The sequence below is a fragment of the Eulemur rufifrons genome, chromosome 16 (genome assembly GCF_041146395.1).
Source record: "Eulemur rufifrons isolate Redbay chromosome 16, OSU_ERuf_1, whole genome shotgun sequence".
In the NCBI taxonomy this organism is placed as follows: Eukaryota; Metazoa; Chordata; class Mammalia; order Primates; family Lemuridae; genus Eulemur; species Eulemur rufifrons.
The window spans coordinates 62,426,747-62,451,289 of NC_090998.1; the positions used below are offsets into that span (position 1 = coordinate 62,426,747).

At 33.1% G+C, this 24,543-nt stretch overlaps 1 protein-coding gene across 1 annotated transcript in view; it reads left to right on the top strand.

Annotated features, from left to right (window-relative positions):
* PTPRQ (protein tyrosine phosphatase receptor type Q) overlaps nt 1–24,543 on the top strand; it is a 193,900-nt gene that overhangs the window by 117,885 nt on the left and 51,472 nt on the right. Inside the window, exons 27-33 of the mRNA XM_069489984.1 lie at nt 1,889–2,010; nt 7,006–7,192; nt 10,086–10,330; nt 12,621–12,687; nt 15,862–16,020; nt 16,590–16,812; nt 18,421–18,494. Coding sequence (XP_069346085.1) covers nt 1,889–2,010; nt 7,006–7,192; nt 10,086–10,330; nt 12,621–12,687; nt 15,862–16,020; nt 16,590–16,812; nt 18,421–18,494 — 1,077 coding nt within the window. The remainder of the gene's footprint in view (nt 1–1,888; nt 2,011–7,005; nt 7,193–10,085; nt 10,331–12,620; nt 12,688–15,861; nt 16,021–16,589; nt 16,813–18,420; nt 18,495–24,543) is intronic.

The window sequence follows — 24,543 nt, forward strand, 5'->3', positions numbered from 1 at the left end:
AGTTGCACCCACATCTAATACTCCGCTGAGTTATTTTTATTAAATTTTGTAAGTGCTTCTAGGTTTCCTCCTCTTCTCTCCATTCCTACTGTCACTATTCTAATTTAGGGTCTCATATCTTACCTGTTTTTTTGGAAATAGCCTACCTAGACGCAGTGTTCTTCAGAGCACTTACCTTTCATAGCTCTCTGAGTTGTCTTCCTAAATCATTAGAAAAATACTTTCTCAAGCACCTCAATGGCATCCCATTGAAGAATGAACCCCAAATTCTTTAACATAACAATTGAGTGCTTCCTAGCTTAGGTCCCAAATTACTATTTGAGGCTTGTTCCTCCTATATCTCTTCTTGAACACTGGTCTATGATATCTCTATTCGGAGTTTAAGGATTCTGAAACTTATTCGTACCATAGATCCCTTTGGCAATCTGGTGAAATTTATGGGCCCTTTTCCAGAGTACTACTGTTTTTGACTATGTAAAATAATAAACATGAGATTACCAAGGAAAGCAATTCTACAGTAAAACAATTCTGTCTGTCTGTGTGCCCTGTTGTTTATGTCTTCGTGGCTTTGCCATGATTCCCTTAGCACAGAAATACCCCTAACGCTGCTCATCTGATTATTGAAATCCTTCTCATCTTGCAAAGTCTAGTGCAAGTCTCACGTTCTCTGTGCAACTTTACCTTGCCTCCTCATCTGTATTCATCGCTTTGCCCTCTCATAGCACATTATTACTTATTTGTAGTTAGTCCTTATCTTTACTCAGCCCTGTATATATCTTATTAATTGACAATGTGCCAAACACTGAACTAACCACTTTCACATATTTTGTCTTCATAATTCTTTTCTGAAGCACTATAAAATATTCACATGATAGGGGAACTGAGGTCCAGACATTTTGTGTTTGACCAAGATCACACGATTTGTTGCTATCACTGGATTATAAATTATTTGAGAAAGGAAATGTTTTATGTTCCTCTTTACATCTTCTCAGGAGCTATGGGATTTATGTGTTCAGTAATGTTTGCTCATATGGATTTAAAAATCAGAAACTTAGGGACTTTCTCATCTCCCCACATTTAATATCATCTGATGTGGCTAGAGGGCCTGGGAGGGCAGAGATGTGTAATACAGTGTGGCTAGATTAATGTCTGTGTGAGATTTAATGTGACTAAATCCATCTCAACTTACTGTTGACCCTTCTAATTCTTAGTGGTTTCACAAATTGAAAACTTACACATCAGCGTTTTCAACAGAAAATTTCTTAAGATATTCTCTCATTTTGCACTCTTGAAAAGGCAAATTACAAAAGTGGACAAAGAATTTGTTTGGAATCATAATGAATTCAGAAAATAATTGAAGATTACACTTGTAAAAATAGATCAGAGGAATTAGACGACCTAGTTCCCATTCTTCCCCGTCAGTAAAAACAATAAAACCAATCCAGTTTACATTCATATGACAATATATTTTAACTATAATTCCCTTATACCAGTTTTAATTTTTAACTGTGCTCTTTTGTCTCTCTTTCTGCAGTCAAAAACATTTCTGCAAGATTTTTCTTAAAACAGCATTGTCAGGTTATCTATTTTAAAATAAAAAATATTTATTTTAAAAGATTAATTTTAGTAATGGTAATGTTTTCTTTTAAAAATATTATTTCAAGTTTTAAAATCATGCATTATTTTAATTAATCAATCATGCAAAAGTCCTTTTTAGTTTTAAAGAATTAAATCTTTTGATTTGCAATGCCTTGAGCGTGCTGTGAAGTATAAATTAATGTAAAATTAATTCATTATGACTATCCATTTTTCATGGTCTTTTCTACTGTTGTACTGTAGCCAATACTAACTCTAATGTAGCAGAATAATTGGTTTTCTATTGTCATAGCTCCGGATGGTCCTCCTGAAAATGTTCATGTAGTAGCAACATCACCTTTTAGCATCAACATCAGTTGGAGTGAACCTGCTGTCATTACTGGACCAACATTTTATCTGATTGATGTCAAATCGGTAAGGTGTATCTCACCTTTTATAAAATTCAGTGTAGAACATGGTTAAGTAGGTTTTAGAACCAGATTATTTGAATTTAAACCTTGGCTCTGTTAGACCTTGGGCAACTTACTTCACATGTTTGTGTTTGAGTGTCTACATATGTAAAATAAAGATGAATAGTAGCATATAGAGTACATAGATTCTATGAGTACTAAATCAGTTAGTATGCATAAAGAACATAGAACATTGCCTGACATGTAATAAGTGCTGAATAAATATAAAGTATTAGTAATATGAGCATAATTATATTTATTCTCAGAGTATAGATTTTATATGTGTATATATACACACACAAGTGGTTAAATTGATAGTAACAAAAATATCTGGTATAGAATACAGTGGAAAGGGACTAATAATACAAAGTGAAAAGAGAGAAGGCATTAGGGGCAATATCTCTCCACTAAGAAAACATCAGAGCTAAATCTTAGAAAATAATTGAAGCAGAACATGATAGGGAAACGGGAATAGAGGTATAAAATAGTCAGCTGCATTCAAGAGAAACCAAGTAGCTCAGCAATCCGAGGTCATAGCATTCAGTAAGAAGAGTGCTGAGAGATGAGGCTAGATTGGGAGGCCAACTATAAAACACAGTGCAGAGTTTGGGATTTATGTTAAGGGTAGTGACGTGCTGGTTTGTGATATAGATTTTCATTGTATAAGATTGGTGTGGTTTTATTATGGAGGATAGTTTGAGAGTGGGGGAGGGGCTGGTGCAAAATCTAACAAGGAGACAAGAAACTATGAGTTAATGGGCAAGGAAAGATAAGAACAGAAGAAATGTAGCAAGAGAACAGAATGAAAAATAATTTAAATCTACAGGATTTGGTGAAAAATCAACCAACTTACAGTGAGTGAGAGGGAGAATCCAGGATAATTATAAGATATATGACTTGGAAAATTATGAGGAAGAACGTATCTGTAGAGGAAAAGAATGAATCTGGTACTAGACACACTGAGTTTGAGATGCCTGGAGTCCTCCACATGAAGACACCCCATTTGTAGTGTTAAATATGGGTCTGGAGTGTAGGAGAGAAATTCTGCATTTGCAATTTTGGAAGTATTGTATTTATAGGAGATAGAATTATAGGAGTAGATGAGACTCACTCTCAGGATAGTATCCCGGAGTCCTGGGGAATACAAACACTTAAATAAGAGACCACTGAAGTGACAAATTGGAGCAGACAGCCATACAGAAGCAAACCCAGACATGAAAGTCAAACCTTTTACCTAAGATAGGGTGATTATCTACTCAACCATGTAGATGATGCAGAATTATTAGCTAGGATAAGGACTGGAAATATTTCCTTGGTACCCTGCCTGGGTTTAGCTGGGCTTGATGACCACTCTCTGCTAGTGTGATCTAATGCATTAAATTAGGTAACTTATGGTAAATTCTTCTCTTCCATTCTTTCTGCCTTTATCTGTCTCTTTTCTAACTTTTATAATTATATTATGTCTTTATAGTATTTCTTAAAAAGAGACACTTACATCTCAAAAGACCTGTCATCAGTAAAATAAATTTTAAGAGATTATTGATGCATTTATTCTCCCGTTTAGTCTTCAGTTTATGTTCCTTTTTTTGAGCATATTTGTGAAGATTTTAGTACATAATTATCCAGCTATAATTAACGTGAATGACGAATGCCCTGGGAATATGCATTAAAAACAAATTAAAAAATGTTAAAACTGTGCTTTAGCAAATAAAAGGCACTTTATTAACAAAAAGAGTTCTGCCTTAGAATTTGATTATGCTTGAAGGAAAAATAAAACATTTTAAAAAGTAATTTTGTGATCTCATTCTCATAGCCTTCTTGCTGAGTTTCAAAATGAATAAGGGAAAGTAAAAGAATGAGAAGATAATCAATATTTTAGTGACTTATTTTATACAAGTTATATGTTTGCCTCTTGCTATACATTGTCTTATTATATCTTACTTAACAACATTTTGATGTAAACATTATTGCCTTCATTTTGCATAAAGGGGAACTAAGGTACAGAGAAGAAAACTTTTCCCTGAGCTAAGACTTGACTAAAACCAACAGATAGTGGTGTGACAGGAGAAAGGGAAAGCCTTAAAATAACAAATAAAACTTGCCCATTTAAATATAACCCCACCAAAACTCCTATGGATTAACAATAGCAAGAACAGATTTAAACTGATTCTAGTACCTCATACTTTTTCTAGGATTCTTGGAACTAAATAGAAGCATTTAGTTCCTTCCTTCCTTCATTCATTTAACACACACTTTTAAATGCACCCAATGTGCCAGAACTGTGCTAGGTGTTGGATATGTAGAAGTGAATCAGATAGAGCTTATCTGCAGCTTATTTCTTAAATATGTAATTATCAACAGTCAAGCATCTCTGGCTCCCAGACCAAGGAAGAACATGTATCATTCTACTTAAGGACTTATGGTGCAGCCTGTCCTCTGCACAACCCTAGCCACATGGTATGATACCCTTCCCTTAAAAAACTTAAATAATAATTGATCATCTTAAATAAGATATTAATATGTAGCCACAAATACCATCCTGGATAATCATCCATTGGAAATTAATGCATTTTGTGGTCATTTCCATTATTATTTTTATTCTTTCATTTAACAAGTAGTTAATGAGCAGCTTCTGTTTACCAAGACAAAGATGAAAAACATAAAGTTCTGCTTTCAAGTAGCTCACACTCTAGTGGGAGACACTGGAATATAAACAGCCACAAGAGTGTGAGGAATGGAGTTTTGGGGGAAATATAAGCTAACAAAGTAATTAAGGTTCCTACTATGGGACACATAGAATTTAGAGGAGACTGCACAGAATAGGTTAAATTTGTTCTGGGACTTGACATGTGAATAGAGGTGCACCAGATGGGAAAGGGTGGAAGTGGGGTAGGAAGAGGATAACTAGAGTCTAATTACTGATATTGTATATGATGTCACACTTCAAAAATGATCAAATGCAATATGAGCAAACAGACTTGGAATTGATTGAAGGAAAATTAGGGGTCAAAAAGGACTGATGTTTCCATTCTGGTTAAGTAGACAAGTAATAGTTAACAAAAACAAAGGTGGACTAGGTTTAATAAGGTAAGATAATGAACTTTTATACTTGCTGAGTTTGAGGACCCAGAATTCTTTTTTGATTTTGTTGAATATCTCCGAAGATATAACACATGCATGCCATATCATACTTTGGTACTTTATAATTGTTATCTATTGTTTTAATGGAAGGCATGGGAATAGTATAATTTATAAATAGTTTAATATATAAGATCCAGCCCAGTGACCTTGTGGCAATATAGAGTTTTAGACTCTTAAAAGACCTGGACTCAAATCTTTTCTCAGCTACTAAGTAGCTATAGAATCTTGAGGAAATCACAACTCTATAAAATCAGAATTCAAATAGCTATAGTAGTTAGGCAAGTAACAAAAAACAGTAGTCAAAGTGGAGCCATTGGGTGAGGCTCTGATGAGTAAGGGACCCATGCTTCATTACAGGAGTCAACTTTTACTTCTCTATAGATAATATTTATTCAGCACGACTATTAGCCTAGTCTTAAAGAAAATTCAAAAAGCCATATTTTATGTGATATTTAAATGTTGACAGTTAATTAAACACACACGCACTTTCCACCAATGGTACCTATTCCTGATCAATAGGCTTCCTATGTTGATTGTTGTTCTGCCATTTTAGAGAAGTGGGACATTTCCCTCCACTGCTCTGTCTTAAGGTTGAAATGATCTATTTGTCTGTTGGCAATGCTGGTATTATTTATCAGCCTTTGCTCTGTTTCTCATAGCAACATCTTTAATTTAAAAAAGCTTTTAGAAAAGAACATTTAAAGAACATATGGAACCAAAAATAAATAAATAGAAACCTTTCAAAGTTACAAGGGAGGGTTAAATTAAAAATGAACTTAATAGTGCTGTGTGTAAAACACGGTTTTAAGTATTTCAGTGCAGATACCTGAAAGTAACAGGCATGATGGGATTCTGAATTTTCTCATGCTTATCTTAGAAAAGCCCTTCGATTTAGTGCTAGAAACTTTAGCTATGCTTAATGTCCAGAGTGAATAGACCAGAGCTTCCATCAAAGACAATGTTCGAACAAATAATACAGCTATATTTAATATGTTAATACTTAAGCATACTCATTTGTGCACATTTGATTATGCCATACACAATTAATTGAGGCCTTGTCTAGTGCTATGCTTAGTGCTAAAGCAGAATTTTCAGACTGCAATCACTACCAGAACTTTTAAATGAATTGAAATAAAATAACAAAGAGCAGAAAATATCAAAGTACATTTCAGAAAGAAGGTATATTTTTGAAAATTGTGTTTCAGGTGTAAAGTACATGTTTTATGTATATCTATATTTATCTATCAATCTTCTGAATTATGTTACAAGGAATGCTTCCTTTTGTGGGTAACAGTTTAAAAAAAATCAAAACCTCTGTGTCAGGTACTTCAGATCTGCTCTTTCTAAATCTGAAGAAAACACTATAAATCTGTGTTGTCATTCTCATTTTACATATGCAGAAAGTAAGGCACAGAAGTATAAGTGGTTTGTCAAATACTACAAAAGCTACAGGTGGCTAATTTGGGATTTGAACCTGGATGGCTGGGGACCAAAACTTGTACACTTTCTTCCATAAAATTTTGTAGTAAAAAGTAGCATTTCATTGACTGCAGAGATGATTTGTGCTTATTCATTTGATGGGTTGATTGATCTTGGTTGGCTGATTGTTTTTATTTTTTTTTCTTCTACTTTGAATTATTGAATTAATTACTAATTAGTAAACTGTTATAGTGGCACTTTAGATTTCCCAGGGCAATTTTATTGTAAAATAAATAAATAAATCTTGGCCAGATAAATATACCTCATGTAGCTTTTATTATGTTTGGTGATTTGGATCTCAGATACTGCTTCCTTAATTGTTAGTTATTTTTTGCTCTAGGTAGATAATGATGAATTTAATATTACTTTCATCAAGTCAAATGAAGAAAATAAAACCATGGAAATTAAAGATTTAAAAATATTCACAAAATATTCTGTGGTCATCACTGCATTTACTGGAAACATGAGTGCTGCATATGTAGAAGGGAAGTCAAGTGCTGAAGTGATTGTTACCACTTTAGAATCAGGTAAGGAGTATTTTTCATCCTCGCTAAAAATTGACAGAGATTTAGCTGGATTTCCTACAGTGGCTCACACTGCACCCCAAAATGATATGTGTTATGGAAAGTTTTAAAAGAGTATGAATAAAAAATTCAATGGCTTACTGGAATTGACAAAAATGAAGCTTTCCATTTACATTTTTGAGGTAAAGTGAAATGATGTATAGTATTCAATTCTTATAAATACAGAAACAAAGGTACCCAATTATACTTCTTTGCACTTATTTAATCTGCTGAATGTTTCAGAAATTGAGTTAGCTTGCCTAAGAGATGATTTTTCCAACTGTCTGTAGCCGATGATGCTTCATCTAAAATCCCATTTTAATTATTTCTGTCCCATTTTTGAATGAAAATTAAAGTAATACTCTCTTAGTAATCTGGAATGCAAAATTAGAATCCAGGTCACATTTATCATAGCTGTTTTCTTCAATTAGTCAAATGATATGTTTTATTATATAACTATTTGGTAAATGTCAGATCCATACAGATTTTCTCAAGTTCCTATGAACAGGGTTTGAATGAATAATAAGATTGTAACCAATAGGAATTAAATGTGGAAAGTCAACATCCCAGAACTTGCTTGCCCCATCCTCCTTCAGAGTCCTGATGTACTTTGCCACCAGATATGTCATTGGAAAGAGCAGATGAAGGGATGTGTTGCTATAGTTTATTTGTTGCTATCTGTAAGGTAAGTATAGGAGGTAAAAATATTTTTCAGCTAGTTTTTTCATTATGTTATACTCTCTATTCATTTTGATTCATTTTGTCTATAAACTCATGATTCTAAATCACAAGGTAAATTTTATCCTCAGCACACCAAAATTCCATTTATTTCTGTTTGCTGCCAAGTATCCCAGATATCTATTTTCTGATTATGCTTTTTGTACTTCTCCTCATCCTACCTAAAGGTACTGAAGAATGTGCTCACATTTATACCAGAAAGCATTGGTTGTCAAATCATAGTGTACTGTCTCTCAAGAATATCATAATTTAATGAATTTATACTAAATCTCTAAAACTAAAATTTTACATTTAATACCACCATAGATATTTGGAGGATAAGAAGTCTTTTTCCTTTGCTTATATAACTTCAAACCTAATCCTAAATTTAGAGTAACATCTCTTATAAAAAGAAAATATATTTCTTATAGATCATAAAAATGTATAACAGCAAATATAAAAATATGTCTCTTGAACCAACTGTATCTTTATTTTAGCTTTGCATTTTTCCACTTAAAATGAGAGAGATATTTAGCACAATAGCATTTTATCTGCTTTTGTCTTTTTTTCTATTTATTTCTTTTCTTTTCTTTTTTTTTTTTTTCGTAAGATAACAAAGCCTGAACATCTGAACTATTAATAGCCAAATATTAAGTTTCTTTATGGAAGTTTTTTTACTTAGGATGGAAGAATATAGCCATTGTAAGTTGATCAAAATAGATATATTCATTCAATCATTTATAAAACAGGCCCTAATTATGCAGTACAGCAAGAACCTTTGTTCATAAAATAATTTTTATCCTCAAATACCTAATTTTATTTGATAATAATTTATTGATGCTGAGCTTGTCATGTTAAGCTGTTTTTCTTTATCTAAAATAAATGAAAATATCTCTCAAAACTCAGACTTAAAAAAATCCAGTTAGAAAATTGATGGAAGACATGAACAGACATTTCACCATAGAAGAGTGTCAAATAAACACATAAGATAGGTTCTCAACACCATTAACAATTAGGGAAATGCAAATTAAAAGCACAATGAGATATCACTGTGCATATACTAGAACAGATAAAATAATAATTTTAAAAATAGTGATAATATCAAACATTGGCAAAGATAATGACTGGACCTCTTATACATTCCTAGTGGGAATATAAAATGGTATAGCCACACTGGAAAATAGTCTGACAGTCTCTTATAAAACTAAACATGTACTTATTATATCACCCAGCAATCACATTTTTCAGCATTGATTATAGAGAATCAAAAACTTATAGTCACACAAACATTTGTGCATGAATGTTAAGAGTTTTATTAGTGATAACAAAAACTGGAAACAATCCAAATGTCTTTCCATGATTGAACAAACTCTGGTATATCCATAAATTGGAACACTACTCAGCAACAAAAAAGAATGAACTATTGATGCGTACAGCAACCGTGAGAGACCTCAAGGTCATTAGGCTATTGTCATTCTGAGAATGACAAAACTACAGAGATGGAGAATGATTAGTGCTGTGGGGAAGCATGTAGTGCAAATACAAGGGGATAGCAGGAGGAATTTTCTTCAGGGTGATATAATAGTTTTTTATCTTGTTTGTGCTGGTGGTTATAGGATTCTATACATGGGATAAAATTGCATGAAACTACAGACACATACATGAAAGCATGAAAACGTGGTGAAATTGGAATAAGGTGTGTAGTCTAGTTAACAGTATTGAACCAATATCAATTTTCTGGTTTGATACTAAACTCCAGTTATGTAAGATGTCATGATGGGGGAGATCTGCACATATGGTACATTCAACCCTATGTTTACCTATTTTTACCACTTCCTGTGAGTCTATATTATTTTAAAATAAAAATTTAAAAAATCATAGAAACACATTCTACATACAAATAAAGGCATATCAAAGGCAAAATAAATAAGAAAACAAACTATATCACCATTATGGTTTCTGTGAATTGTAGATATCAACGATCCCATGATGCATCAGTCATTTTTCTCATTTTCATAATTTATATGGTTTAAATAATTTGTGTAATAGTCATTAAAAACAGAAATTCGAAGCAAATAAATTTTGTGTGGAGATTATAAGAACACAATTAAAAATTTAATTGTTAAACATTTCATTTTAGCCCCCAAGGATCCACCTAACAACATGACATTTCAGAAAATACCAGATGAAGTTACAAAATTTCAGTTAACATTCCTTCCTCCTTCTCAACCTAATGGAAATATCCAAGTATATCAAGCTTTGGTTTATCGAGAAGATGATCCTACTACTGTTCAGATTCGCAACCTCAGTATTATCCGGAAAACGGACACATCTGTCATTGCAGTGTTAGAAGGACTAAAAGGTGGACACACATATAATATCAGTGTAAGCATCTGTAGCTTTTAACTATTTATCTAAGTTACGAAGTCGGTTTATCTACTCAGCGTTCTAAAATGTTGCAGTTTGTAATGCATATTACATTTCTCATATCTTTTTGTGAAATTATTTGACATTTTAACATAAAATAGATTTAGAGAAATGAAGTTGCCTATTTCCTTTGTAATACAGCAAGTACTATTAAAATATATAGATAACAAATAAGTTTGCAGAAATAAAAGAGAAAGGAAATACATATTAAAAGTATTAATAAAAGAACAGTGACATGTAAACAGATAACTCTGTCTAAAAGAAAACTATGTGTGATTATGAAAAATGGAAAAGCAGACTTCCATTTGGCAGACAAAAGGCAGAAATAACTATATACATGTTTGAAATTCACATACATTTTGCACAATTATTACTAAAAGCTAATAGTATATCTTAATTCTAAATTATTTTAGGACATGTGTGTGAGTTCATGTGCATATACACAGACACACACAATTTGTTTCATTCTTTACCTATTTTTGTATCATGTCTTGGAATTTTCAAATAGAATTACATGGTTCAGAAAAATCATCTTTTAAGCAACATAGAATTCACTCTAAACCTTCAAGTAGCTTAGTAAGTAATCCTCCTACCAACTCTTTGTATCAGTTTGATTATCAGAACACTGTTAATAATTTGTGTATATGAAATGAATATATATATTTATTCTTTCTGTCACTCAATTTAACTTCATATATTTATATAATCTATCTTGTGATTCTTGTTGCATGTCTCATTAAATGGACCACCATTATGAAGGATCTATTAGAGGGAAGGTGGTGGTTTAGAGAATGAAATGATCTGGCTTCAGTGTCTGGTCACCTTTATCAAACCCGTGCCTCAGTCTCCACATGTGAAAAATTGATAATAGGAATAGTAACTTCTTTGTAGGATTTTTAGAAGGATTAAATATTTATGGTTATGGTAGGTAGTGAGTGCTATATCAGTTTCAGCTATTGTGGAATAAGAGAGAAAATAGAAAATAAAACAAATTACAACTAACTAATAATTTAAAGAAAAAATTAAAACCCTGTAACTGTTTTCAGAGGGCATTTTACAGTGTTTTTAACGCCTTGAAGTTTGTTAGTGTGTATAACTTTTGCACCTGTACTGACCTACTGAATCAAAACCTACATATTTGTACTTAGTAAGGTTCACAAGTGACTTCTTTACACACTGCAATTTGAGAAGCACTCCCAACTTTATCATATTATTTCACCTAAATGTTACACTGTAACATAAAGAAATAAAAATAATTAACCACACTATAACATCACTTTTCATTTTGAATACTTCCTTTTTAAAATCTATAAACTCCAATAAATATTTCCTTTAGATATTGTTTAACCACATTTTATGGTCTTGGTTTATTTACCAAATCTACCACATCATATATGATATTACAATTTTAATCCAAATAGAAACAATTCCAAAGTATCTATAGTGTGGAAGGGCAGACCACTAATGTATAAAACAAAATAATTAATTTCAATAAACATATACTGAACTGTGTTAATCAAGCACAATATAAGTGGCCAAGAACATGGTCTTTGTTTCATATAGCAAGATAAAGTGAATAAAAGAAGATTCTGTGTCTACAACTTTCTAAGCACAAAGTTAATTGAAAGGATTCACATTTGTGTAAATCACCCGCTGTATATACAAACAGAAATGCTTTATGTGTATATGCTGCATTATGCAGGTTATAGCATCAGATACTTTGGGGCAGGGGTGAAGAAGGGCATAAAGGCCAACTTTCAGAGGGATGATTTAATACAGGAAAACTGGGAGGCTGGAGGAATAGGATTTCATCTCAAAGAAGGAGAAAAAGGGATCTTGAATATGGATTTAAAGAAAGTCAGAGTTACCTAGCTACAGAGAGAAGGAACAGATGTTAGAGTAGATGAAGAGAGAGTGTAGATATAGTGGCTTTACTGTTCTGTTCCTCCTACGAGTTCAAATTGAAGTCACAGTCCTTCCTGATCGCTGTGATAGGGCTGTTTAGGTCGCTTAGCCTTTGTTCTTAGGGCTTAGTACCAGAATATCAGTATTAAGAAATACTTCATTGTTAATGTTCTTCCTACCTATATTGTATTCATTTAAGTGGATGACAGAAAATATAATTAATAGACTACATCCAATTGTTTTTAAAAGAGGAATCACTTTAAAACTATATATAACTATAATAAATTATAGATACACATAAGCAGTAACTAGAAAATAGTAACAAAATGTTTCTTTGTTTTAGGTTTATGCAATCAATAGTGCTGGCGCAGGGCCAAAGGTTCAGATGAGAATAACCATGGATATCAAAGGTATATACATGAGCTATCATCCTAGGAAATGCTATTGTCTTAATCAGAGAGTGATTATAATTTGAATTCCATACTTGAGTTAAGGATGTACACAAACCTTGAAATGATGCATATGCATGTAATAAACATATATTAAGTAATAATGTATGCTTATTAAAGCTATCATTAAAATGTCTAAATAATGATGTAAATTACCATGTTCAATAAGGAGAATGCCCACCTTTTATATTTCTTTTCCTCTAAGTTTAAAGTTTTCAAAGACAAGTTTTATAGTCTGTTATTTTATGTTTTTTAATTTTATTCAAAAGAAAACTTTTTTAAATTGCCTATGATTAGACCTAGTTCTAATTAGATTCCTTGACTGAAAGATTATCTTAGAAATCAGATTCTTTTCAGTTAATGAAGTAGTGTGTACTGAACCACTATATATTCAACTTTATGATTCTGACTATAAAGTAGTTTTATCAATTCATTATTCTGGAAGGTAATTTTTATAGAGAGTATAACTAAAATTTAGGTCTCTTCCCTTCAAAACCTCAAAAAAGATTGTTAAGAGGAATTTGGGGCCATTCAGCCATGCCTTCTCTCCCTAAGATTGAAAACAAGCAAGTGATCGCGCCATCGCACAATTTTATTGTATAATAAAATCTTCAGAGAGATTTAAAAAACTGAACCGGATGGACATTTAGTAGAATTCTACCTCATACTTCTCTTTATAAAGCAAAAAATGACTTTTCTCAGTCTTTGGCAAGGACAGCAGAGCACAATGATTAAAAGCGCCAGCATTAGTCTGGGTTTAGGGTCAAACTATTGAGATTGAATTCTGGATTGGCCACTTGATATCTGTTTGACTTTAGGAAGGTTTCTTAACCTCTATCAGCCTGTACAATGGAGATAATACTAGTTCCTACCTCATGGGTTGTTGTGAAAATTAAAAAAGATAATCTTTGAAAAACCCTAAGGACAGTGTCTGGAAATTTGTACTCTTAAGAATAAGAAACATTATTCACTGTTAGATGAAGCTCATAAATTTTATCTTTTCATCAATGAATAATTGATATAATTGTAATACTATTTAAGTATTAATTATTTGATTTTAATTGATAAATTTAGTACTTTGGAATACAGATATACAGTCTGTAAAAACATCAGTTATTTCACAAAATGACTTTCCAAAGGAGAGCATAAGTCATACCATCTTAATTTCTCTTTGTTATTCAGTAGCAGACATGTAGGTGTGCAGACAGCAATAGATGCATTATTTTTATGCTTTAGTAACACTTTCCATTTCAGATACTTTGCCCATCCCCATGTTAGGATGCTTAGTTCTGACTTGCATTCCTTACCTAAGGCAGGCAGACTTATGACTAGTCTAGAGAAAATATATGAGCAGTGGTGAGGTCCTAAAGAAATTAATTTTTCTCTACTAGGAACACGATTTTATTAGTGCATGGAGTATTGAATTAATAGCAGTCTCATTAAATTTACATTTGACAGATAATATGGAGGTGGACAGTAATGCCTAATGTTGGAGTCCTCTAAATGGAAACCTTTGCATGGGGGCTCCCCAGTGGCCTGGCTGGAAGTGTCAGAGCTCCCTGAAACCAGAGCCTCTTCCTACTGAATCCTTCCTTTCTTCTCCCCTTTTACAGTGTCACACCTGTGATCTGTGTTCTGAGGGCTCTTGCCTCCTGCTCCTGCTCTCTGTCCCTTAATTCTTCAGCTATTTCCCCCAATAAACCTCTTTCACATCTAATCTCATTTTAGCCTTTACTTCTCAGAGCACCCAAACTGATGCATCAGGCAAGAAGTCTGCATTTGAATCTGCTGCTCAAAACAGAGTGAACTAAAGAAACAAGTCTAAAAACTTTGGTTCAAGTCTTGATATTTGCCTTTGATAACTATGTGACATAACTAGACATTTTCCTCATCTATAAATTGAAAACAATGTTAACAATTTTATGACTTTATTGAGAGGCTTTTTATCTATTTTTAACTATTTTTTATTTCTAATGTTTTCTAAGACTATTGTGAAAAAGCAATGAGAGGCTTTTTAAAAATAATTTAAAAATATGGAAATTGAGGTTTGGTTAAGTAATTTACTGATGTTAAAGGGGATGTGTGTGTAAATATATTATATTGTACATATTTTATATATATATATATATACACACACACACACATATATATATATGATGAAGTGGAACAAGCAGAGCTTCTACAAATATTTACTTTGGAGATATTTTTATCCCTTGATGGTAAAATGTGAATTATCTTGGCACTTTTAGAAATTATTCTGGCAATGTCTATTAAAGTTAAAAATATATGTATGTCTTTTGTTCCAGAAATTCTGCTCTTGGGAATCTATTTCTTAGAAATAAAAGGATCAGTAAATAAAGCTAACTGTGCAAGGTTAATTATTGCAGCAAACGTTCGAAAGCTGGAGGAAAAGTGAATTCCCGTGACTAGATGAATGGTTGAGTGATTGTGATGCTGCTGCACATGATGTATACTATAGTCATTAAGAAGAATGAGTTGACACTGTACCTGGTGACTTAAAAAGACTTACACAAGTCATATTTAAGCAAGAAAAGCAATATGTGGAGTAATTGTAATACATAGTAGAGCCCCATTAGAAGAATCAAACAGTGAGAGGAGTCTGTTATATATGACTATTTATGAATTTTAACATGATTATATGAACATTGAGAAAAACGTGGGAGGCTGTCACCCAGATGTTGGGTATGGATTAACTGTGAGAGGGATACTGGTATGACTAGAACAGAAATTAGTGAGCCATCTCAAGGAAGTAAAAGAAAAGAAAAAAAACTACACTAAAATATTAATAAGATGTAAACATTTTTATGCATTTATGACAATTATATATGAGTGAAAGCATATATAAATGGAATTTTTTTAATATGGAAAGAGGAATTGGATGCCTGAAAATCACACCTGGGCCTCAATATCTCAGGAAAGTCTCACATACATAATTATACCTTCAGGAGGTAATAATTGCTAAATATCTGCTGTATCCAAACACAACTCTCTTTCATGTGTCATTTATGTTTGTAATCACTTTATCTGTAAATTACCTGCACAAAATGAGAATTTAAAATTTTGTATTCTCTTCAGAAACAAAAAATTTATTGTAGTGATATTCTTTGGTTATAGCTCCAGCACGACCAAAAACCAAGCCAATCCCTATTTATGATGCCACAGGAAAGCTTCTTGTTACTTCAACAACAATTACAATCAGAATGCCAATATGTTACTACAGTGATGATCATGGACCAATCAAATATGTACAAGTGCTTGTGGCAGAAACAGGAGGTATCATCAAATATTAATTTATCTTGTTATATTGTGGCATGTGAATTGCTGCACACGAAAAACATTTTAGTTCAAAATTAATAATATGAGATTGATTCCCAATTATCACAGTACTCTTGAGATTAATAGACTGTCAATATTATCATTAATTATACCAATCAATTGTTGATGCCTAAAATATTTCACCAAGATAAGAAAAGGCATAGTTAAAATAAATATGTGATTTATTTATTTCATATGCTACTAGGATTGTTTTTATTTTGGCAAGGTGGAATCTTGATAGCTTCCTTGTAGGTGTGAACAAGAAAATTACCCTCAGCTAAGGGATATGCTTTTTCTACCTGAGAAAATTATCCTCCACAACAATGCATATAGATTCAAGTGTGATGGGGAAGGACAGAGTTACCTGCCTATCTAGGTAGATCGGTTGAATCATCTCTGGTGGTTTATAGAGTGACTGATGTTGTGTCCAGATTCCCTTCATGCAATTATAAAAATATTCTTTATAAATGTGAAAATACATTCATCTATTACTTATAATCATTATTCTTTTTTTTTTCTGAAAACAGCCCAGCATGATGGAAATGTAACAAAGTGGTATGATGCATATTTTAATAAAGCAAGACCATATTTTACAAATGAAGGCTTTCCTAACCCTCCATGTACAGAAGGAAAGACAAAGTTTAGTGGCAATGAAGAAATTTATGTCATAGGTGCTGATAATGCATGTATGATTCGTGGCAATGAAGATAAAATTTGCAATGGACCTCTTAAGCCAAAAAAGCAATACTTGTAAGTATAGTTTATGTCTGCCATGCATTGTATTAGCAAGCTAGTTAATATCTTTCATCCATTCATCTACCCATCCTTCTATCTTTCTGATAAATACTGGATGTCCACCATTTATAGTGACCTGATCTTTCAGACTCTAGGAATGGAAAGATAAACAAGGAATTATTGTTACATTTCATAAACATACAGTATTACAGGGGAAGCAGGAAAACCTAAAAGTAATTATGATTTGATATGATAAGTTACAAAAGATAAGATGAAAAATGTACTACTGGAGCATTTAATTCTTTCTGTAGAGTGACTAATTTGTTTTTCACTCATTATTTTGCCATGCATGCTGATGTACAGGTTTTTAGAAACACTATCCTGTTCTTTTGGTTATGGTGACTTCCCTTTATGTTACTCATAGCAATAACTCTCTGCTTTTTATCCTATCAAACATCTGAATGAGTGATAGAAATCTTTACTATTTCCTTTAATATTTGGCATTTTGTAACCCTTAATAACCTAACATATTAAAATCAATGCTGATATTTTGGCTTTATTAAATTCCTTGCTAAATTGATTATTTTTTTCCTATTGAATTGATTATATTAACTTTGTATCATAAAACTGCAGTTAAAAAATCTTCTTAACCTTATTTGATTTTTAAAATATAATTTTTATTAGTAATTTTTAAAAAGGCCTGCTAGTTAAATCATTATCAAATTCTTTATAAATGTCCTAGGCCAAGTTATCATTAGACAAGTTAGAGAAATTAGACAATTAAAAAAATAATGCTTTATCATATATTATTAAATGCAATCACTTTGGTTTGTATTCTAGGTTATTGCCTGAATTTTACCCATCATACATATGACAATTATGAAAATGATATGCCACAAGTTTTATATGTATTCTTATTTATTTCACATATTTGTTTCCAAAACAGACTCTGTGTATAACAAATGGAAGCATAAAGATTGTATTATATAATGGTGGAGATTAAATCATGTATTGTAATTTATTGGTTAAATATTTTTAAATGCCTTGTGTTTTTCACTTTTAAATGAGGCAAATTTCAGTTGTTTATGAGGATCTTAGAATCACCCAGAATTTTTAAGCTTGATCTTCTTCTGTACTCTTTTCTACTTCAAATGCTATGAAAGCATAAAAAATGTGCAAATACAACTGTGCACACACAGAAATAAGAAGCATTGTTATTAACTTGTTTACAGGTAAATAAGATAAGCTTTATATAATAATTCTAATCTTATATTTATAAAGTATATTAGTGCAACACACTTTCACAGGTATTAAATCATTTCATCCAAACAAATCTCTGAGGGAGGTGATCTGCTTCATTTGCTTAAACTGCTGACTTCTCATCAGTTTGCCAAATTTTTTGTCATTGCCCCATCAAATTCAACAGACTCAAGTACAAGATAATTATTGTCATCTCATATAGATATGGTATATATTTGTTCTTATGGTGATTCAATTCCAAATTTGCATCTTGTAAATTCATTTTCTCTTGAATAAAAATATACAGTTTTCATAATTATTTAAGTTGTTCATTGAAAAGTCATATGATATGCAAATTGTTGGTTTTAATTTTTTATTTTATAGATTTAAATTTAGAGCCACAAATATCATGGGACAATTTACAGACTCTGATTATTCTGACCCTGTTAAGACTTTAGGTAAGACATATTTTGTAATTTAATTTAATGTATAGTATCAACATTTATCATAGTTGGAATAGTTATTAGTAAACATATCAATCAATGACTGACTGTTCTTAAGTATAAATTCATTTCAATGTTAATTAGCCTAAGGAAAAAATAGTATTTGTAATGTTCCTTTAAAAGATTGATGTTCCAAATTTTATCCATTCAAATCTGGGCATAGATTTTGTTAGGGTGTTGCTTCTGTGCTAAGATGTACTAACATTATACCAAATATTTATTTGACTCTCTTAATATGCAATCTTATATATAAAACATATTTACCTAATAAAAGAGAAATAGGCTTATGGAAGATTTCCCTAAATAATCCTAAAAACTAGAGGCTTACAAGTCCTCTTTAATATCGTTATTTTCTTTCAAACAGCTCTTTCATGGGTTTCTTTCAATTATGCTTACCTAAATCGGGCCTAAATAAAACACGAATACAGTTGAGTCAGATGCATGTATATCATCATCATCATCACCATTACCATAATCCTATCTAACATTAAATATTCTGTGCCAGGCACACTTCTAGGCTCTTTGCTGATGAACTCTTTACAACTATTCTTTAATTTAGATCAGTGCTTCTCAATCATAGTGATTTTATGCCCCAGGAAATATTTGGCAATGTCTGGAGCCAGTTTGGGTTGCCACAAAAGAGTGGTGGTGGTGGTGGTGGTGGTGGTGGTGTATGGTACTCTCTAGAGGGCAGAGGTCAGGAATGCTGCTGAATTTCCACAAGGCGCAGGGCAGCCCATAACGTCAATAGGGCTGAGGATGAGAAACCTTGAGTTAAGTGCTAATGTTTGCTCCATTTTACAGATGAGGAAACAAAGGCCCAGATTGGTTAAGTAATTAAGTGCCAGAGCCAGAATTCCAACATTCCAGCACAGGGTTCCATAACTACTATACTACAAATACAAGATTTAGACCTGGCTTCAAATCTTGGCTCTGCCACTTGAGCAAATAATTTAATTTCTATAAATCTCAGTTTCCTTATTTGGAAAAAATGATGATGAGAGTATCTTCTGTGAAGGGTTGTTGAAAGGTTTAAATGAAACAACTTATGTAAAGATGTTAATATTTTAGAGTTAGTAAATTTTTTAATGTTTAATAGCTTCTTTTTAAATTGGTTATAATGAAAGATTTTAGACATATCCTTATTTAGGGGAAATTATTTCCCTAGAATTTCAAGGAGAGTATCACAACTTCCTATTTCTTTTCAAAACCCCAATTCATCCATCTGTAATACCTTAAGGAACCAGATGAATAGTGTATCTCTGGGACACCACTTGAGAATGTCAGACTTTGTGTGTTGCTCAGATTCTGGTGAGCTGTTGTTCTACATGAGCTGCAAATAGATTTCAGTGAGAGTTGTGACTGGAAGAAAAGAGATTAGTTCACCATTTTCAGCCAGAAATTTTCATCAAATTATAGAAATATTAATTGTATAGAAAGCTAGCCTTTGCAACCTTTGCATAATCAGGGAAACTCTGCATTTTGAGGAAATAAAGAAGGGGCATTTAGTTTGCTACATAGATGTTTGTAGAGAAATAACATATAAATTTCTTTGGCTAGACTGTTTAATTTCATAAAATCATTAGTCTGATTAATTTTACCCAATAATTTAATCATTTTAAGCTAGCTGATTAGTCTTACGGTTTTGAAATTGTGTCGAGTGTTTCTTCATTTGATAGGTGGGTCCATCACACACTGATACCACCACTCTTGTTGTCTTATTGTCAGCAACATAATTTCCTATAGGTTACAGCATTCAGAAGCCATTACTGCAGCTAAACAGTGATCCTGGTGCATTTACTGATGGAAGATACAAGACAGAAAAGATGGAAAACTCATGTGTCTTAGGGAGATGCTATTTTATAGGAGCAGTGCCGAAAGGAGCTAGTCTTACTGTGTTGTGTGTTGTGTATATGTCTCTCATCAGCTTGCTGGTTTGATACAGATTATTGATGGGAGGACAACATGTTTAGTTATCTGAGCAGCAGAGTTGAGACATTCAGGGTAACAGAAATGAAAAAGAAGAGCCATAAAGAATGAGCACCAAGCATCAGGAATCATGGTGTACAGGGTCATGATTCCTTAGATTCAGCCAAGGATGGCCTCATCCAGCACTGCAGATAGTCTCAAGGTGCTCCTCAGCGATGTCTTCTCTTTCTTCCCTCCACTCACAGGCAGGGTAGTAGGATGCAATGACCAGTTCTGGAATGTAGCAGAAACACACAGTTAGTTCTCTGATTCTTTCTTTGGAATCATAACCAGCACCACCCCAATCATGTAGGTACTAATGTTTATGTACCGTGGTAACATCAGGAGTCTAGAGAGGGTAGAAGATGTGGAATGGACAGAGCACAGGATCCCGCCAAGATTAGAGAAGGAGAAACTGGTGGAATACAGACTGGACACAGTAGGTAAAAAGCCGTTGGGCTGGTAAGGAATAGTGACAAGGAAGGGTCCCATGTATCTATTATCAAATTGCTCAAAATTCAGTATATTATTTGTATACCAGTGACATAGGGACATCTTTTGAGGCTACTTCTCAGACAGTGATCTTCCAAGGACTCTCTCCTTATAGATAGCAGCTTTGTAACTGGCTTTTGGCCTGTAATGCTTATTCTGGTTTGACCACATGGGATTCTGCTATTTAGATAGTCATTTATAGCTGGTAAAACAGTGACAGGAATGAAGGAAATCACTAGGGGTGTAATCCTTAGTCATGGTGAAATGAGAGCACAGTCTTGGAACAGAAGTCCTTGCGGAGCCATTTTTGCTGGTTAATGAATTTAACACTATCAGTTTCTGTCGTCACGTTTGCTTTCTACCAAGACTATCGGATATTGTGGTTCTGTGGAGATCAGGTTCATCTTGATGGGTCAGGAAACAAAGAGCACCCCCTAGAAATGGCCCTGGTCTACTTGACATTAGTAGAAGGCCATGGAATCAAAAGAATTATTGGCAAAAGAACTTTGCCAAGGAAGATACAGTAAAAGGACTTAAAAAGGAAACAAAGTTGACCATTTCTACAATGGTCAGTGGTCACTGGCAAGAATGTTTTCACAGCTATGAGAATGAGGACAACCAAATAATAAAGTGCATTGATATAATATCCCTAGTGTCATCAGAAGATCAGAAGATTACAAAGGATGACTGAGTCCTTTGATAACATTTAGAGTAGGCTAGTGGCTCCCAATATTCTTAGCAAGCATGCTAAAGACTTATGTGTATATGTAATTCCAGAGTTCAGTGAGAGACATCTAGATCCTATCTAAGAAACCAAACCACTAGCGAATAAATATTCATTCACTGGTATTTTGCACACCACGGTCAGTGAGCTCTAAGCTGAGTTGCCTAAAAATTGAAACTTCAGGATTTAAGAGCCTTTTCAATGCTATTTCTGCAGATCATTTTGGTGATAGTTGTGCTTCTCAGAGATGTTATTATTTGGAAGTCAAAATTAGGCGTAAAAGATTCAACATAGACTGATGAACTAAAAAAAGGTTTAAGTTTAGTGAAAAGGGCTAACAGAAATATAAGGGAGAGGGGACCAAGCATTTGCTGGATAAGGATGAGTCTATGGACGAGCAGGTTGCACCTAGGGAAATCTTTATGGCCTGTAGGAATAAACAGGAGAAATGACATATGCATTATTTTAATCCTAAATAAATACTTATGACTTATTTGATATTGTTTTCACTCAAGATTGAACATTAACATTTTTTATTAACAAAATTCACAAGAAAGCCTCTTAAACTTTAAAAAAAAAAAAATCTTCCTTAGGCACATCAGTTTATGGAAACTGCTTACAGGCAATGTTTTGATAACAAGGTTTAATTATAGAGGATTCCTATGATTCGAAAACCAGACACTCCTTTCTGCACCTTACAGGGCTATCATTAAAGCTGAACAAGATGAAATCTTAAACCCTATGGCAAAGGCACTCTGTGATTGTTTTCTTTTGTCATAACACTTCTCATTTAATTACCATGAAAAGTTCCAATATGCTCACTTAGACTGAGAAATAGGGAGTTGCTATCATCTTTTGCTGCCAAAGGATCACTTTCCCCAAGGCATGCAAGGAGCAGAGGAAAGTTTTGCTTTATTATGGAGGCGGTAGTAATGTGTGGTGCACCTCGCAAACTTTGCAGTCAGAGAGGCATAGTTCATGCAGTTTTAACATATACTGAATTTATGTGACCTTAGGTTAGTTATTTAACAAATTACTTAAGTTCTGAATTCTTATTTCTAAAATGAGAATACTAATACCTAACTCATAAGCTGAGAGATTAAATCAGATGAATGTATGAATATCAAATGTTTATTAATAAAAATACCGGACATTGTTTATGTACCCAGTCTTTCAGTTGTTTTGCATATAAAGTAATGTATTCTTCATTACAATTCTGTAAGATAACCTCCTATTTATAGATATCCTCAATTTATAGGTAAGAAATCTGAAGCAGTGGGTCTTTAAGCAACTCAACCAAGATTTTTAACCTTAGCAAAGTTTGTGGCAGCACGAGCTTTCAGACCCAGGCAGTGTGACTGCAGTCAGTGCTGTGCTTGTAAAAACCCTGCACTGCTTGAAAATCACTAAGTGCCCAGGTAGCTTTCAGCTTCCTTACTACTGATGATGTTTCTGATCCCACAGATTTCCTATCCTTGCTGTACTATTTTCTCTTCTGAATATTTTAAATTATTTCTAGCTGTTCTCTTTTCTCACCTTCTTGTCTTGGCTTTTTGAGGTTAACATTCACAAATGAGTATGTGTTTTTTTTGCAGACAAAGATACCATAATTCCTCTTTTCTTTTTAACAATAGATGAGTGTGATTTTTTTTCCCCACACCTTGGCAAACATTTTGTTATCTACTTTTAAAATTTTGCCAGTCTGAATGAATGAAAATGACATCCATCTAAGGTGTTTTCATTTATATATTTTTAAATATTTATTGAATGTTGACAAATTGTAATTGTATATATTTATGGGGTACGAAATGATGCTGTGATATATGTAGACAATGTCCAATGATTGAATCAAGCTAATTAACATATTCATCATCTCAAACAGTGGTCCCCAACCTTTTTGGCACCAGGGACCGGTTTCATGGAAGACAGTTTTTTCATGGAAGGGGGCGGGGTGGGGCCAGCAGAGCTCTGTGGCCCCGTCCCTCACAGTCCACAGACTGGGGACCGCAGACCTCAAATACTTATTATTTATTCCTCCTGTCTAAGTATATTTCTTGAGTTATGAATCTGAGAGACTCTTAGTAATTTTTCTGTGCAGTGTTTCAATATCCCAGATGACTAACACTGGGCGAAAAGAGAAGATGAACTCCGTATACTTTATTCCTGTTGTAAGAACTTTTAAAAAATAAGAAGATCTTCTACTTTATATGCATGTATATCAGGAGTCAGACCTTGTACTATGAGATTTATATCTCATTCAACTCAAGTTGCTTCTTAGAGGTATAAAAGAGGTTTAAAAAGTTGGCTCCATACGCTGAATTTAAATAATGATAATTTCAATCAGAAGGTGATACTTATGAAAACTTAGTGTTTTATAGTTATGATTTGCTAAATTGCAGTAAAATAATTTATTATGCAAACAAACAACTTAATTTGATCTGTCACAAGATTTCAATTCTAGTCAGGAAATGACTTGTGCCTATTACTAAAGGAATCATGTTTATGTTTTCAAGTAGAAGAATTCCGCTTAATGTGAAAGGATTTGGAGAAGTGACTTCATTCTGTGCTGCTAATGCTCTGTGGATCCGTGCACAGCAGTGAATCAGAAAGTGTACTCTACAATCAGGGAACATTTTGTCCTCTCCTAGTGACACTTTTGTAATACATGTGCCCAAAGGATTACATATTGTTTATTAATATATTATATGTCATTTCCTCACTTGGCCAGTGCTTTGAAATGGTAATCTAATCTGAAAAATGTTTTTGTGGTCTCTGAAAACATTTTTTTCCTGCTGAGTTCTAAGGCCCAGTGATTCATTA